The following is an 18,999-nucleotide window of genomic DNA, read 5'->3' on the forward strand; positions in this document are numbered from 1 at the left end:
CGGACCAGCCCTGGGTCCAGCACCGTGTTGAAGTCCCCCCCCCATTACCAACTTTCCCATCTCCAGGTCCGGGATGCGCCCCAACATATGCTTCATAAAGTTCGCATCATCCCAGTTCGGGGCATATACGTTCACCAGCACCACCGCCTCACCTTGCAATCTGCCACTCACCATCACGTACCTACCCCCACTGTCCACCACTATGGTCTTCGCCTCAAACAATACCCGTTTCCCCACCAGTATTGCCACCCCTCTATTTTTCGCATCCAAGCCCGAGTGGAATACCTGTCCCACCCATCCTTTTCTTAATCTAACCTGATCCGCCAGTTTCAGGTGCGTCTCCTGAAGCATAACTACGTCTGCCTTTAGCTTCTTTAGGTGCGCAAATACCCTTGCCCTCTTAATCGGCCCGTTCAACCCTCTCACGTTCCACGTGATCAACCGGGTTGGGGGGCTCCCGCTCTAGCTTGATTGCACCCCCCATATTGCTTCCCAGAGTCAGCAAACTCTGGCTGACCTCGGCTTCCCCCATTTATCCTTAGCCTCCCTGCGTGTGAGGCCCCTCGTTCCTACGCCCCCTTTTCCCGCCACAGTTTTCATAGCGCGGTAACAGAGCCCGCGCTTCTCTCTCGGCCCCGCCCCTAATGGCGCAGCTCCCTCTCTCCTTCCCCATCCCCTTCCCCACCGGCGCCCACATTTCTTCGTGTCCCCCTCCTTCGAGGGGAAAAAATTCCCCCATCTGATTTACAATTTCTTGCCACCACCTCGCTACTTCATTCCAAGCATCCTTTCCCAAATCTAGTCCAACTTCTCCTCTTGAATGAATGTCCACGCCTCCTCTGCCGTCTCGAAGTAGTGGTGTTTGCCCTGGTGTGTAACCCACAGTCTTGCCGGCTGCAACATTCCGAATTTCACTTTCTTCCTGTGGAGCACCGCCTTGGCCCGATTGAAACTCGCCCTCCTTCTCGCCACCTCCGCACTCCAATCTTGGTAGACGCGGATCACCGCGTTCTCCAATCTGCTGCTCCGTGTCGTCTTAGCCCATCTCAGGACCGTCTCCCTGTCCTTGTAGCGGTGGAATCTCACCACTATTGCTCGTGGTATTTCCCCTGCCTTTGGCCTTCTCACGAGGACCCGGTACGCTCCCTCCACTTCCAGGGGGCCCGTCGGGGCCTCAGCTCCCATTAAGGTATGGAGCATCGTACTCACGTACGCCCCAACGTCCGCTCCCTCTGCCCCTTCGGGAAGACCCAAAATCCTTAAGTTCTTCCTCCTCGAGCTATTTTCCAGGGCTTCCAATCTCTCCATACACCTCTTGTGTAGTGCCTCGTGCATCTCCGTCTTCACCACCAAGCCCTGTATCTCGTCCTCATTTTCGGCAGCGTTTGCCTTCACTCCACGGAGCTCCATCTCTTGGGTCTTTTGCGTCTCCTTCAGCCCCTCAATCGCATGCAGCATCGGCGCCAGCACCTCCTTCTTGAGCTCCTCCACACATCGCCGGAGGAACTCCTGCTGTTCCAGGCCCCATACTAACTGGGCTCCTTCAGCCGCCATCTTGCTTCTCCCTTCCCTTCTCTGCCGCTGCTCCAGAGGATCCTCCGCAATCTGGCCACTACTATCACTTCTTTCCATCCACACCCGGGGGGACTCCTTCCTTTGTCGCCTCACACTGGGTTTAGCCTTTGAAAATTTCCGTTGGGGCTCCCGATAAGAGCCCAAAAGTCCGTTGAAACGGGAGGTGCCGAAACGTGCGACTTAGCTAGTCATCGCCGCACCCGGAAGTCTCGGAATACAAACTTGACCAACGGGAGTAAGCCAGAGGTCTTGTGTCAAGGAGTGTGAACACCCCATTGACTTCCATAGTGTGCGCTCGGAATCAGAGGCGTCCCTCTGTAAATTTTGAACTTCAGTTATGTCTGGCATGCCCTTCGTTCCTAATGCAGGTACCTGGTTCAGAGCCTGATTAGCCCCACTGGGAACAATCAGAGAGGCTGATGTAGCCGCAGCCTTAGCAGCCCAATCAGCACGGGCATTTCCTAATTGAACAGGAGTGTCCCCCTTCGTGTGCGCAGCACATTTAATAATTGCCAATTGATGGGGAAGCTGAATAGCATCGAGGAGATTTTTAACCCAAAGAGCATTTTGAATGGGAGCTCCCGCAGAGGTGAGAAAGCCTCGCTGTTGCCAGAGGCGACCGAAATCGTGGGTCACGCCAAAGGCATACCTAGAATCAGTGTAAACATTAGTACTTTTATCTGTGGCCAAAATACATGCTTGAGTAAGGGCAAATAGCTCGTTTTTTTGTGCGGAGACAGGGGTCTGGAAGGCTGCTGCTTCCTGCACGTCAGTGTCTGTTACCACGGCATATCCCGACTGTGGGATGCCAGTGAGAGAAATGGAGGAACTGCCATCAACATAAAAAATTAGACCTGGATTATCAATAGGCCGTTCCGTTAAATCTGGGCAAGGCGAGGTAAGGAAGTGATTCCGAAGCAAACAATCATGCGGTGGGTCAGCAAGGTTATCGGGGGGCTGCTCGAGGACCACAGCAGAATTTAAGGTAGAACAGTAATGAAAAGAGAGGTAGGGGTTCTGCAATAGTGAAACCGCATAGCGGCTCAAGCGGGCTTGAGTCAGATGCTGAGTTTGCTGAGACGTTAGGAGAGCCACAATAGAGTGCGAGGTGTGCACTTGTACTGGCTGGTGAAGGGTCAGATTCGGGGCTGCCTGTGCTAACAAATGGACAGCCGTAAGAATTTGGGTGCAGGGAGGTAGACCGCAAGCTCCAGGATCCAATTTCGTAGAATAGTCGGCGACCGGGCGACGCCGGTCACCGTGTTCTTGTGTAAGAACACCAGTGGCACATTCATCAAGAACATTAACGTACAACTGAAAGGGTCTGTCATACATAGGTCGCCCTAGCGCTGGGGCGATAGCCAGGGTTTCTTTGAGAGTAACAAAAGATTGTTTTGCTGAATCAGGAAGTTCAAACTTCAGAGGAGCATTCTGAGAGGAGTACAGAGTTAAATCTTTAGTATGGACAGTAAGGTTCGGAATCCATTGTCTGCAAAAGTTCACCGATCCTAAAAAGGCTCGCACCTGCTTGGGCGAGACAGGAAATGGGGTCTGAGTATAGGAGTAATGCGTTCCTGAGTAAGGGAGCGATCCGTAGCACTTATTAGGACACCCAAAAATTTGACCTGCCGTTGGCCTTTGTGAACTTTAGTGGGCGGGATCACCTATCCCCATGAATGGAGACGGATGAGCGGGTAAACGGTGTCACGCTGGTTAGCGATGAAGTCCGGGCTGGCAAGGAGTAAGTCATCAACATATTGGATGATGGTGGAGCCACCAGGAATTGATAATGTCGCTAACTGGGAGTGCGATGCTTGTGAGAAAAGGGTTGGAGAATGAATGAAGCCCTGTGGGAGCCTGGTCCAAGTGTATTGGTTGCCCTTAAATGTAAAGGCAAACAAATACTATGATTCAGGGGCGAGGGGTATCGCAAAAAAGGCATGTTGTAAATCAACAAGGGTGAAAACAGTCGCTTCCGGTGGGACATTACTCAGGATTGTCGCCAGGTTTGGGACAATAGGATGTAAGGGTTCTACTATCTGATTAATACGTCGGAGGTCTTGGACCAAACGCCATTCGGATGGTCTTCCTATCTTAGGAACTGGAAGAATCGGGGTGTTACAGGGCGATTGGCATGGTACCACAATTCCCTGTTGAAGGAACGATTGAATCATGACCGAGACTCCTTCTTCAGCCTCGGGGCGCAAAGGGTACTGTGAAATCGAGGGCAAGGGCATGTCAGGTTTAACTTTAATAACAACGGGAGGGACATTAGTGAGACCAACTTCGTGTTTGGAGGCCGCCCATAAATCTGCGGGTAGTTCAGAGGTCGTAGATTGGACTGAGCGATGGTGGTGCAGTGTGCCAATGAGGACAAATGGGCGTTGAAAATATTCGAAAGTGCGTGCGGGTAGGATTTGACTCCCGTTAAAGAAAGGATCAGCTTGTCCTCGTAGTGCAGCTGCCAGAAACCCCAAGGACTTGGCACTGTAGCCTTCGTTCACAGAAAGGGTCACGTGGGGTGACACAAGTCCCGACTGTCGCCAGAGGCCATGGAGTAAATTGACAAGAAAGGCAGACCCTTCTTTTCCCTTAGCGAGGCCAACAAAGGAAACGGATTGTAGAGAACTGAGGGCGTCTTGGTACATGCTCTCCAAATCAGGCGAGCATCCTGTATGATCGTAGCAAAGAGTGACATGTGGATCGGGAATATCGAAGGGAGGTGAAAGGTGTGAGGGATCAAAATCAACCGACCACCACTGTGGAGTAGTGAAAAGGGGAAAATTTTGAAGCTGGGCCTGCGGGATAGCTGATATAGTAATGCCGTTATCAAGGCAAACAATTTGCACCTGCAAGGGACACAGCAAGTCACGTCCGGCCAGGTTGACACCGAGGACGCGGGTAACTGTGAAAGGGATGCAACATTCCCGGCCCTCAAATTGAACAGAGAGCGGCTTTGTTAGCGGATAAACAGCACCTTCCCCCATGAAACCAGCAAGTTCCACATACTTATCAGAAAGGGGAAAGCAATGTTTCTGAATTAATGTCCGGTCTAGCGTAGAATGAGTCGCGCCGGTGTCAATCAGGAAGGGGGTGTGGGCTCGTCAGAGTGGTCTGTTGAGAGGACCGGAAAGTTCGATCGGGCTAGTCAGTAGGGGTTAGAGGTAGTGAAGGGTGTCTGCCGACGGGGTTGAAATCTACCTTGTCGTCGGGGTGCTGGAAAATCCCTAGCTTGGTGCCCTGTACGTTGACAGTTGAAGCAAGTGACATTATATTTGGCAGGAGGACGACGCGGAGGAGCGCTATCGAAATCCTCCGTGTGTGGAGTGAAGGTGTGGAGCCTGTGAGCGGTAACCAAATTCAGGAGGGTCCGTGCAATCTGGGCGATAGTAACGGGAATCTGTCTGAGAGTTCTGACCTTTAGGAGCTCTTCTTTGAGAGGGACATTGGATGAATTCAGATTTAATTTTGGGCGAAGTGTCTTTGTAACAGGTCTCACGATTACGGCCATTGCTCCAATAATAAGACACAGCAGGTTTCATTTGAGGTTTAGAATTGTCAGGCCAGTCCATGTTATTAGTTTTAATACTGGATGCTACGCGGTCAGGTAAAACCTGCATTAATAGTGCATTAAATTGGGGAGACTGTGTGTCTGCATTGAAAGCAATGTCCCCGGAGTAAAGAGTGTACACGCCACAAAAGCGGTCAAAAAATTCTGGACCATCTTCCTTAGAAGTGGGGGCACATTGAAGGAGTTCGGCGATGTCAGCGGGTTTACGGAGAGCCCGCTTTAGTGCAGGGAGCATTAAAGTGCGCTGATCGTCCTCCGTTTGGTGTGCGGCGCTGAAGGCCGTCCACGTGTCCCCATGGAGTCCTAATTCATTTTTCCATCTTTCCCCTAATTCTGGGGGAAGGGATGAATAAATCAGTGAATATTGATCACGTGCGGGAGCACCGTACATGGTCGCAGTTCTCCTCAAAAACTCAGTGAACCCCTCTGGGTCCTCTTTGCAGGAGGGACATTGGGCCATGATCAAACATAGCTCATGGGGCTTAAAAGCCTGCCACACCTCAATGAATGGATCGTCATTATCACCAGCGTGGGGGTTAATAACACTACTAATGGGATAATTTACAGGGCGAAGTGGTGGCAGAAAAGTTTCCTCCTCCTTAGGTTGGAGTGATAAATCAAGAAGAGCCTGATTAACAGAGGTGAAGGGTTGTTCCAGAATAACGGCTTGCGTATGTGACAGAGTGCGTGTTGCTACGGGGGGTGCGTTAGCAGGAGTTTCATTGGCAGTGGGAGCATAAGGTGGAGTCTGGACTTGGGACGGTGGAATTGTAGGATCGGGGTGTGCAGGATGAAGGTAGGATCCTGGGGTTAAATCCTCCTCCTCTTCCGGATCGCCTGAATAGGGAAACATCGGCATGCCAGAGCAACTGGAGGATCCTCCTTTTGTTTCATTTGCTGGGCTAGCCCTCTCTGCCTATTGGTTGGAGATTTTTTATTTTCGCCTTGTTGTTTATGCTTTCTATCCCAAAGTTCACATTCCAATTTTAAAGTCTCCCAATTTTCTGCTTTACCATCCACACAATCATCAATCCCTTTTCTGCGGGCGTTATCTCTCCAACTCATTAATAGTGATTGTTCGTGGCGCTTAGTGGATTGTGTCTTCCACTCTGAGATTAAAAATTTCCATTTAATACCGGCGTTTCTTTGCCAAATGATTTTCTCAGCAGAAATGCAATTATCGTAGTTCCAAGTGCCCCCTAGTGGCCAAATATCATTACCCAATTTATTGTTCAGCGCTGCAGATAATCTCCGTAAATTATGTTCTTGAGAAGGGTTTTCAGAGCACATGAAAAATAGAGGGGAATTGCCCCCAGTTTTGTCTAAACTCTGTCCCATAATGTCAATAAAATGTGCCCCTGGCAATCAAAAAAATCCCTGGTGCCAAATCAAATTGCAGGGTCCCTGACCCAAACTGTATAAGAGGTCCCTGACCCAAACTTAAACCTGTAAAACAAGCACGAGGTCCCTGACCTAAGGCTAACCACAATTGGGGTCCCTGACCCTAAGTACTCTACTAACAGTACAATTTAGATTCAAGCACCGTCACCTGTTTAGTTACTTCCGTCAGGGATGAGGAGTCGAACCACCAATCCGAGAGAGAGAGACCAAGGTTAATCATACCCTGTGATATGACCGTGTGCTGCGATAAGACCGTGTGCTGCGATATGGCCATGTGCTGCGATATGACCGTGTGCTGTGATATGACCGTGTGCTGCGATATGATCGTGTGCTGTGATATGACCGTGTGCTGCGACATGACCGTGTGCTGCGACATGACCGTGTGCTGCGATATGACCGTGTGCTGCGATATGACCGTGTGCTGCGATATGGCCGTGTGCTGCGATATGACCGTGTGCTGTGATATGACCGTGTGCTGCGATATGATCGTGTGCTGTGATATGACCGTGTGCTGCGACATGACCGTGTGCTGCGACATGACCGTGTGCTGCGACATGACCGCGTGCTGTGATATGACCGTGTGCTGCGATATGACCGTGTGCTGTGATATGACCGTGTGCTGTGATATGACCGTGTGCTGCGACATGACCGTGTGCTGTGATATGACCGTGTGCTGCAATATGACCGTGTGCTGCGATATGATCGTGTGCTGTGATATGACCGTGTGCTGCGATAAGACCGTGTTCTGCGATATGACCGTGTGCTGTGTTGACCGTGTGCTGCGATATGATCGTGTGCTGTGATATGACCGTGTGCTGCGATAAGACCGTGTTCTGCGATATGACCGTGTGCTGTGATGACCGTGTGCTGCGATATGACCGTGTGCTGCGATATGACCGTGTGCTGCGATAAGACCGTATTCTGCGATATGACCGTGTGCTGTGATGACCGTGTGCTGCGATATGACCGTGTGCTGCGATAAGACCGTGTTCTGCGATATGACCGTGTGCTGTGATGACCGTGTGCTGCGATATGACCGTGTGCTGCGATAAGACCGTGTTCTGCGATATGACCGTGTGCTGTGATATGACCGTGTGCTGCGATATGACCGTGTGCTGCGATATGACCGTGTGCTGCGATATGACCGTGTGCTGCGATATGACCGTGTGCTGCGATATGACCGTGTGCTGCGATATGGCCGTGTGCTGTGATATGACCGTGTGCTGCGATATGACCGTGTGCTGTGATATGGCCGTGTGCTGCGATATGACCGTGTGCTGCGATAAGACCGTGTGCTGTGATATGGCCGTGTGCTGTGATATGACCGTGTGCTGCGACATGACCGTGTGCTGCGACATGATCGTGTGCTGTGATATGACTGTGTGCTGCGATAAGACCGTGTGCTGCGATATGACCGTGTGCTGCGATAAGACCGTGTTCTGCGATATGACCGTGTGCTGCGATGTGACTGTGTGCTGCGATGTGACTGTGTGCTGCGACATGACCGTGCTGCGATATGGCCATGTGCTGCGATATGACCGTGTGCTGTGATATGACCGTGTGCTGCGATAAGACCGTGTTCTGCGATATGACAGTGTGCTGCGATATGGCCGTGTGCTGCGACATGACCGTGTGCTGTGATATGACCGGGTGCTGCGTTATGGCCGTGTGCTGCGACATGACCGTGTGCTGTGATATGACCGTGTGCTGCGATATGACCGTGTGCTGTGATATGACCGTGTGCTGTGATATGACCGTGTGCTGCGACATGACCGTGTGCTGCGATATGGCCGTGTGCTGCGATATGGCCGTGTGCTGCGATATGACCGTGTGCTGTGGTATGACCGTGTGCTGCGATATGACCGTGTGCTGCGATATGACCGTGTGCTGCGATATGACCGTATGCTGCGATATGGCCGTGTGCTGCGATATGACCGTGTGCTGCGACATGACCGTGTGCTGCGATAAGACCGTGTGCTGCGATATGACCGTGTGCTGCGATAAGACCGTGTGCTGTGATATGGCCGTGTGCTGTGATATGACCGTGTGCTGCGACATGACCGTGTGCTGCGACATGATCGTGTGCTGTGATATGACTGTGTGCTGCGATAAGACCGTGTGCTGCGATATGACCGTGTGCTGCGATAAGACCGTGTTCTGCGATATGACCGTGTGCTGCGATGTGACTGTGTGCTGCGATGTGACCGTGTGCTGCGACATGACCGTGCTGCGATATGACCGTGTGCTGCGATATGGCCATGTGCTGCGATATGACCGTGTGCTGTGATATGACCGTGTGCTGCGATAAGACCGTGTTCTGCGATATGACAGTGTGCTGCGATATGGCCGTGTGCTGCGACATGACCGTGTGCTGTGATATGACCGGGTGCTGCGTTATGGCCGTGTGCTGCGACATGACCGTGTGCTGTGATATGACCGTGTGCTGCGATATGACCGTGTGCTGTGATATGACCGTGTGCTGTGATATGACCGTGTGCTGCGACATGACCGTGTGCTGCGATATGGCCGTGTGCTGCGACATGACCGTGTGCTGCGACATGACCGTGTGCTGCGATATGATCGTGTGCTGTGATATGACCGTGTGCTGCGATATGACCGTGTGCTGCGATAAGACCGTGTTCTGCGATATGACCGTGTGCTGTGATGACCGTGTGCTGCGATATGATCGTGTGCTGTGATATGACCGTGTGCTGCGATATGACCGTGTGCTGCGATAAGACCGTGTTCTGCGATATGACCGTGAGCTGCGATATGACCGTGTGCTGCGATATGACCGTGTGCTGCGATATGACCGTGTGCTGCGATATGACCGTGTGCTGCGATATGACCGTGTGCTGCGATAAGACCGTGTTCTGCGATATGACCGTGAGCTGCGATATGACCGTGTGCTGCGATATGACCGTGTGCTGCGATATGACCGTGTGCTGCGATATGACCGTGTGCTGCGATAAGACCGTGTGCTGCGATATGACCGTGTGCTGCGATATGACCGTGTGCTGCGATATGACCGTGTGCTGCGATATGACCGTGTGCTGCGATATGACCGTGTGCTGCGATATGACCGTGTGCTGCGATAAGACCGTGTTCTGCGATATGACCGTGTGCTGCGATATGACCGTGTGCTGCGATATGACCGTGTGCTGTGATATGGCCGTGTGCTGCGATATGACCGTATGCTGCGATATGGCCGTGTGCTGCGACATGACCGTGTGCTGCGATATGACCGTGTGCTGCGACATTACTGTGTGCTATGGTATGACCGTGTGCTGCGATATGACCGTGTGCTGCGATATGACCGTATGCTGCGATATGGCCGTGTGCTGTGATATGACCGTGTGCTGCGACATGACCGTGTGCTGCGATAAGACCGTGTGCTGCGATATGACCGTGTGCTGCGACATGACCGTGTTCTGCGATATGACCGTGTGCTGCGATATGACCGTGTGCTGCGATAAGACCGTGTGCTGCGATATGGCCATGTGCTGCGATATGACCGTGTGCTGTGATATGACCGTGTGCTGCGATATGATCGTGTGCTGTGATATGACCGTGTGCTGCGACATGACCGTGTGCTGCGACATGACCGTGTGCTGCGATATGACCGTGTGCTGCGATATGACCGTGTGCTGCGATATGGCCGTGTGCTGCGATATGACCGTGTGCTGTGATATGACCGTGTGCTGCGATATGATCGTGTGCTGTGATATGACCGTGTGCTGCGACATGACCGTGTGCTGCGACATGACCGTGTGCTGCGACATGACCGTGTGCTGCGACATGACCGTGTGCTGCGACATGACCGCGTGCTGTGATATGACCGTGTGCTGCGATATGACCGTGTGCTGTGATATGACCGTGTGCTGTGATATGACCGTGTGCTGCGACATGACCGTGTGCTGTGATATGACCGTGTGCTGCAATATGACCGTGTGCTGCGATATGATCGTGTGCTGTGATATGACCGTGTGCTGCGATAAGACCGTGTTCTGCGATATGACCGTGTGCTGTGTTGACCGTGTGCTGCGATATGATCGTGTGCTGTGATATGACCGTGTGCTGCGATAAGACCGTGTTCTGCGATATGACCGTGTGCTGTGATGACCGTGTGCTGCGATATGACCGTGTGCTGCGATATGACCGTGTGCTGCGATAAGACCGTATTCTGCGATATGACCGTGTGCTGTGATGACCGTGTGCTGCGATATGACCGTGTGCTGCGATAAGACCGTGTTCTGCGATATGACCGTGTGCTGTGATGACCGTGTGCTGCGATATGACCGTGTGCTGCGATAAGACCGTGTTCTGCGATATGACCGTGTGCTGTGATATGACCGTGTGCTGCGATATGACCGTGTGCTGCGATATGACCGTGTGCTGCGATATGACCGTGTGCTGCGATATGACCGTGTGCTGCGATATGGCCGTGTGCTGTGATATGACCGTGTGCTGCGATATGACCGTGTGCTGTGATATGGCCGTGTGCTGCGATATGACCGTGTGCTGCGATAAGACCGTGTGCTGTGATATGGCCGTGTGCTGTGATATGACCGTGTGCTGCGACATGACCGTGTGCTGCGACATGATCGTGTGCTGTGATATGACTGTGTGCTGCGATATGACCGTGTGCTGCGATAAGACCGTGTTCTGCGATATGACCGTGTGCTGTGATGACCGTGTGCTGCGATATGACCGTGTGCTGCGATAAGACCGTGTTCTGCGATATGACCGTGTGCTGTGATATGACCGTGTGCTGCGATATGACCGTGTGCTGCGATATGACCGTGTGCTGCGATATGACCGTGTGCTGCGATATGACCGTGTGCTGCGATATGGCCGTGTGCTGTGATATGACCGTGTGCTGCGATATGACCGTGTGCTGTGATATGGCCGTGTGCTGCGATATGACCGTGTGCTGCGATAAGACCGTGTGCTGTGATATGGCCGTGTGCTGTGATATGACCGTGTGCTGCGACATGACCGTGTGCTGCGACATGATCGTGTGCTGTGATATGACTGTGTGCTGCGATAAGACCGTGTGCTGCGATATGACCGTGTGCTGCGATAAGACCGTGTTCTGCGATATGACCGTGTGCTGCGATGTGACTGTGTGCTGCGATGTGACTGTGTGCTGCGACATGACCGTGCTGCGATATGGCCATGTGCTGCGATATGACCGTGTGCTGTGATATGACCGTGTGCTGCGATAAGACCGTGTTCTGCGATATGACAGTGTGCTGCGATATGGCCGTGTGCTGCGACATGACCGTGTGCTGTGATATGACCGGGTGCTGCGTTATGGCCGTGTGCTGCGACATGACCGTGTGCTGTGATATGACCGTGTGCTGCGATATGACCGTGTGCTGTGATATGACCGTGTGCTGTGATATGACCGTGTGCTGTGATATGACCGTGTGCTGCGACATGACCGTGTGCTGCGATATGGCCGTGTGCTGCGATATGACCGTGTGCTGTGGTATGACCGTGTGCTGCGATATGACCGTGTGCTGCGATATGACCGTGTGCTGCGATATGACCGTATGCTGCGATATGGCCGTGTGCTGCGATATGACCGTGTGCTGCGACATGACCGTGTGCTGCGATAAGACCGTGTGCTGCGATATGACCGTGTGCTGCGATAAGACCGTGTGCTGTGATATGGCCGTGTGCTGTGATATGACCGTGTGCTGCGACATGACCGTGTGCTGCGACATGATCGTGTGCTGTGATATGACTGTGTGCTGCGATAAGACCGTGTGCTGCGATATGACCGTGTGCTGCGATAAGACCGTGTTCTGCGATATGACCGTGTGCTGCGATGTGACTGTGTGCTGCGATGTGACCGTGTGCTGCGACATGACCGTGCTGCGATATGACCGTGTGCTGCGATATGGCCATGTGCTGCGATATGACCGTGTGCTGTGATATGACCGTGTGCTGCGATAAGACCGTGTTCTGCGATATGACAGTGTGCTGCGATATGGCCGTGTGCTGCGACATGACCGTGTGCTGTGATATGACCGGGTGCTGCGTTATGGCCGTGTGCTGCGACATGACCGTGTGCTGTGATATGACCGTGTGCTGCGATATGACCGTGTGCTGTGATATGACCGTGTGCTGTGATATGACCGTGTGCTGCGACATGACCGTGTGCTGCGATATGGCCGTGTGCTGCGACATGACCGTGTGCTGCGACATGACCGTGTGCTGCGATATGATCGTGTGCTGTGATATGACCGTGTGCTGCGATATGACCGTGTGCTGCGATAAGACCGTGTTCTGCGATATGACCGTGTGCTGTGATGACCGTGTGCTGCGATATGATCGTGTGCTGTGATATGACCGTGTGCTGCGATATGACCGTGTGCTGCGATAAGACCGTGTTCTGCGATATGACCGTGAGCTGCGATATGACCGTGTGCTGCGATATGACCGTGTGCTGCGATATGACCGTGTGCTGCGATATGACCGTGTGCTGCGATATGACCGTGTGCTGCGATAAGACCGTGTTCTGCGATATGACCGTGAGCTGCGATATGACCGTGTGCTGCGATATGACCGTGTGCTGCGATATGACCGTGTGCTGCGATATGACCGTGTGCTGCGATAAGACCGTGTGCTGCGATATGACCGTGTGCTGCGATATGACCGTGTGCTGCGATATGACCGTGTGCTGCGATATGACCGTGTGCTGCGATATGACCGTGTGCTGCGATAAGACCGTGTTCTGCGATATGACCGTGTGCTGCGATATGACCGTGTGCTGCGATATGACCGTGTGCTGTGATATGGCCGTGTGCTGCGATATGACCGTGTGCTGCGATATGGCCGTGTGCTGCGACATGACCGTGTGCTGCGATATGACCGTGTGCTGCGACATTACTGTGTGCTATGGTATGACCGTGTGCTGCGATATGACCGTGTGCTGCGATATGACCGTATGCTGCGATATGGCCGTGTGCTGTGATATGACCGTGTGCTGCGACATGACCGTGTGCTGCGATAAGACCGTGTGCTGCGATATGACCGTGTGCTGCGACATGACCGTGTTCTGCGATATGACCGTGTGCTGCGATATGACCGTGTGCTGCGATATGACCGTGTGCTGCGATATGACCGTGTGCTGCGATATGACCGTGTGCTGCGATAAGACCGTGTTCTGCGATATGACCGTGTGCTGTGATATGACCGTGTGCTGCGATAAGACCGTGTTCTGCGATATGACCATGTGCTGTGATATGACCGTGTTCTGCGACATGACCGTGCTGCGATATGACCGTGTCCTGCGATATGACTGTGTGCTGCGATATGACCGTGTGCTGCGACATGGCCGTGTACTGCGATATGACCGTGTGCTGCGATATGACCGTGTGCTGCGACATGACCGTGCTGCGACATGACCGTGCTGCGATATGACCGTGTGCTGCGATATGACCGTGTTCTGCAATATGACCGTGTGCTGTGATATGACCGTGTGCTGCGATATGATCGTGTGCTGTGATATGACTGTGTGCTGCGATATGATCGTGTCCTGCGATATGACTGTGTGCTGCGATATGACCGTGTGCTGCGACATGGCCGTGTACTGCGATATGACCGTGTGCTGCGATATGACCGTGTTCTGCAATATGACCGTGTGCTGTGATATGACCGTGTGCTGCGATATGATCGTGTGCTGTGATATGACTGTGTGCTGCGATATGATCGTGTGCTGTGATATGACCGTGTGCTGCGATAACACCGTGTTCTGCGATATGACCGTGTGCTGCGATATGACCGTGTGCTGCGACATGACCGTGCTGCGATATGGCCGTGTGCTGCGATATGACCGTGTGCTGCGATATGGCCGTGTGCTGCGACATGACCGTGTGCTGCGATATGACCGTGTGCTGCGACATGACCGTGTGCTGTGGTATGACCGTGTGCTGTGACATGACCGTGCTGCGATATGGCCGTGTGCTGCGATATGACCGTGTGCTGCGACATGACCGTGTGCTGTGATAAGACCGTGTGCTGCGATATGACCGTGTGCTGCGATAAGACCGTGTTCTGCGATATGACCGTGTGCTGCGATATGACCGTGTGCTGCGATATGATCGTGTGCTGTGATATGGCCGTGTGCTGCGATATGACCGTGTGCTGCGATATGACCGTGTGCTGCGATAAGACCGTGTGCTGCGATATGACCGTGTGCTGCGATATGACCGTGTGCTGCGATATGGCCGTGTGCTGCGACATGACCGTGCTGCGATATGACCGTGTGTTGTGATATGACCGTGTGCTGCGATAAGACCATGTTCTGCGATATGACAGTGTGCTGTGATATGACCGTGTGCTGCGATATGACCGTGTGCTGCGATATGACCGTGTGCTGTGATATGACCGTGTGCTGCGATATGACCGTGTGCTGCGATATGACCGTGTGCTGTGATATGACCGTGTGCTGCGATAAGACCGTGTTCTGCGATATGACCGTGTGCTGTGATATGACCGTGTGCTGCGATATGGCCGTGTGCTGCGATATGACCGTCTGCTGCGATATGACCGTGTGCTGTGATATGACCGCGTGCTGCGATAAGACCGTGTTCTGCGATATGACCGTGTTCTGCGACATGACCGTGCTGCGATATGACCGTGTCCTGCGATATGACTGTGTGCTGCGATATGACCGTGTGCTGCGACATGGCCGTGTACTGCGATATGACCGTGTGCTGCGATATGACCGTGTGCTGCGACATGACCGTGCTGCGACATGACCGTGCTGCGATATGACCGTGTGCTGCGATATGACCGTGTTCTGCAATATGACCGTGTGCTGTGATATGACCGTGTGCTGCGATATGATCGTGTGCTGTGATATGACTGTGTGCTGCGATATGATCGTGTCCTGCGATATGACTGTGTGCTGCGATATGACCGTGTGCTGCGACATGGCCGTGTACTGCGATATGACCGTGTGCTGCGATATGACCGTGTTCTGCAATATGACCGTGTGCTGTGATATGACCGTGTGCTGCGATATGATCGTGTGCTGTGATATGACTGTGTGCTGCGATATGATCGTGTGCTGTGATATGACCGTGTGCTGCGATAACACCGTGTTCTGCGATATGACCGTGTGCTGCGATATGACCGTGTGCTGCGACATGACCGTGCTGCGATATGGCCGTGTGCTGCGATATGACCGTGTGCTGCGATATGGCCGTGTGCTGCGACATGACCGTGTGCTGCGATATGACCGTGTGCTGCGACATGACCGTGTGCTGTGGTATGACCGTGTGCTGTGACATGACCGTGCTGCGATATGGCCGTGTGCTGCGATATGACCGTGTGCTGCGACATGACCGTGTGCTGTGATAAGACCGTGTGCTGCGATATGACCGTGTGCTGCGATAAGACCGTGTTCTGCGATATGACCGTGTGCTGCGATATGACCGTGTGCTGCGATATGATCGTGTGCTGTGATATGGCCGTGTGCTGCGATATGACCGTGTGCTGCGATATGACCGTGTGCTGCGATAAGACCGTGTGCTGCGATATGACCGTGTGCTGCGATATGACCGTGTGCTGCGATATGGCCGTGTGCTGCGACATGACCGTGCTGCGATATGACCGTGTGTTGTGATATGACCGTGTGCTGCGATAAGACCATGTTCTGCGATATGACAGTGTGCTGTGATATGACCGTGTGCTGCGATATGACCGTGTGCTGCGATATGACCGTGTGCTGTGATATGACCGTGTGCTGCGATATGACCGTGTGCTGCGATATGACCGTGTGCTGTGATATGACCGTGTGCTGCGATAAGACCGTGTTCTGCGATATGACCGTGTGCTGTGATATGACCGTGTGCTGCGATATGGCCGTGTGCTGCGATATGACCGTCTGCTGCGATATGACCGTGTGCTGTGATATGACCGCGTGCTGCGATAAGACCGTGTTCTGCGATATGATCGTGTGCTGTGATATGACCGTGTGCTGCGATATGACCGTGTGCTGCGATATGACCGTGTGCTGTGATATGACCGTGTGCTACGATATGGCCGTGTGCTGCGACATGACCGTGTGCTGCGACATGACCGTGTGCTGTGATAAGACCGTGTGCTGTGATAAGACCGTGTGCTGCGATATGACTGATGCACGATCAATAACCCCAGAAACGAGGTTGGAGACAATTGAAGGCTTTAATACGCGAGATGTTTCCCCCAGCAGCGCAGGTACAGAAGAAAGCTGCTGGGGCGGCACGGGCTCCTATACCCCGCCTTACAGGGCGGAGCTAATATACAAGCTTACCCAATGGGAACAAGTACATTCTCCACCAATGGTATTCCGGCATTACTAGGTACCGTAGTCCTCCTAACACAGACCACCACAATGACCGTGTGCTGCGACATGACCGTGTGCTGCGACATGACCGTGTGCTGCGACATGACCGTGTGCTGCGACATGACCGTGTGCTGCGACATGACCGTGTGCTGCGATATGGCCGTGTGCTGCGATATGACCGTGTGCTGCGATATGACCGTGTGCTGCGATATGACCGTGTGCTGCGATATGACCGTGTGCTGCGATATGACCATGTGCTGTGACATGACCGTGTGCTGTGATATGACCGTGTGCTGTGACATGACCGTGTGCTGCGATATGACCGTGTGCTGCGATATGACCGTGTGCTGTGATATGGCCGTGTGCTGTGATATGACCGTGTGCTGCGATATGACCGTGTGCTGCGATATGACCGTGTGCTGTGATATGACCGTGTGCTGCGATATGACCATGTGGGTTGGGGATATTTCAGTGGTGTCTTGCCCAGTGAGACCAGCTGAGAATTCTGCTCAAACAGATCTTTGATCGAGCTCAATGAAATGGGAGACGTGTTCAAAACAGCCTCAGCCACAATTTCAAGCAAGGAGAATCTGTCAATTGTCAAAATAGTTTGCAGCAATAGGGGGGATTATATCTGAAACAACGAGGCCTGTGAGAGTGACACCAGCTTACAAAGGAGTGGGATTTTCCATTATCAAAATGGGGAGGTGGGAAGAGCGAGAGCGGAAAGGAGGGAGAGGAGAGAGGGAGTGGGGGACAGAGAGGAAGAAAGAGAGAGGGACAGAGAAAGGGGGAGGGGTCGATGTGGTGGGAGTGCGAGAAGGGGACAGTGAAAGAGAGAGGGACAGAGGGTTGGGGGGGGGGGGGCACAGGAGGGAGGGAGAGAGAGAGAGACGTGACCAGGTCAGCAGTTGATTTCCAGCCAAGCAGGATGTTACTTATTAACAGGAATAAATCCCGGTGTCATTGTTTTCATTTTTTTCCAACTCTCATTATCTGGGGAAGAATCAACAAAACTATTTGACCTTTAGGCCAGAATTATCCTGCTAATGGGATTCGCTTTTGAAAATGAAATGAAATGAAATGAAAATCGCTTATTGTCACAAGTGGGCTTCAAATGAAGTTACTGTGAAAAGCCCCTAGTCACCACATTCCAGCGCCTGTTCGGGGAGGCTGTTACGGGAATTGAACCGTGCTGCTGGCCTGCCTTGGTCTGCTTTCAAAGCCAGCGATTTAGCCCAGTGTGCTAAACCAGCCTTTAAGCTGCAGTGCACCCTGCCGGAGGTTTCCCAGCGGAGCGACTTCAATGGGAAATCCGATTGTCCAGCGGCGGGAAGAGGGACTCATGCCGCCAGCGACCGGTGCAGTGCCGCAGATAGCGCGGCTGGGGAAGCGGAGATTAGATGTGGAGTGAGGGATTTCTGAATTTGGTTTGTAGCTCACATCACTCACCAGCTCTTCACAACACAAAACCTTATAAACAAAGCATTGGACAGAACCCGCCGAAGAACCCAATTCTACAGTAAGGCACTCGGAATAGGCATTCAGGATTCACAGTCTGATCTGGCCAGTGATGATGGAGTTATAAATTCCTTCATCCATTCGCATGTAGCTTCTTTTCTGGTCATCAAGGAAGAAAAGTGAGTCTTGAACAGTCGTTGGATTAAAACCTTCCTTCACCAACGTGACTTTATAGTATTTAAAGGTTCCTGTCGTCTCTATCCTTGTCTGAAAGAAAATATAAACAATTACTTACACTTCCTGCTCCCTGATCCTCTCTGAATATCTCTCGTCACTCTATTCTGTGAGTCGGAGAGGAATCCGTTTCCAATCTGAAAACTGGTTTCCGCACAGACTGTGTGAGCACTCCGAGTGTCCGCCTCGGCTCCCAGTTGGGACTGTCGCAGCTGCCCCCGGACTGGCATCATTTACAAGTTCAGATTAAAGAATTGGGCGAGAAGACTGTGAATCTGAGGAATATTACATAATCCTTCTATAATATGGATGCTATAAAATATAGACCTGTATAACAGACCTTATATGTTATTTAGACCCTACATAACATAGATTCTGTAAAATATATAACATAGACCCTATATAACACTCG

The 18,999-nt window shown here is 52.5% G+C and overlaps 1 protein-coding gene across 1 annotated transcript in view; it reads right to left on the reverse strand.

Annotated features, from left to right (window-relative positions):
* Window positions 1-16,736: 16,736 nt before the first annotated feature.
* LOC140387342 (long-chain fatty acid transport protein 2-like) overlaps window positions 16,737-18,999 on the reverse strand; it is a 74,377-nt gene continuing 72,114 nt past the window's right edge. The window contains exon 10 of the mRNA XM_072470288.1: window positions 16,737-18,620. Within this exon, the coding sequence (XP_072326389.1) occupies window positions 18,444-18,620 (177 nt within the window). The 3' untranslated portion in view covers window positions 16,737-18,443. The remainder of the gene's footprint in view (window positions 18,621-18,999) is intronic.

This window comes from Scyliorhinus torazame, chromosome 12 (assembly GCF_047496885.1).
Source record: "Scyliorhinus torazame isolate Kashiwa2021f chromosome 12, sScyTor2.1, whole genome shotgun sequence".
NCBI lineage: Eukaryota > Metazoa > Chordata > Chondrichthyes > Carcharhiniformes > Scyliorhinidae > Scyliorhinus > Scyliorhinus torazame.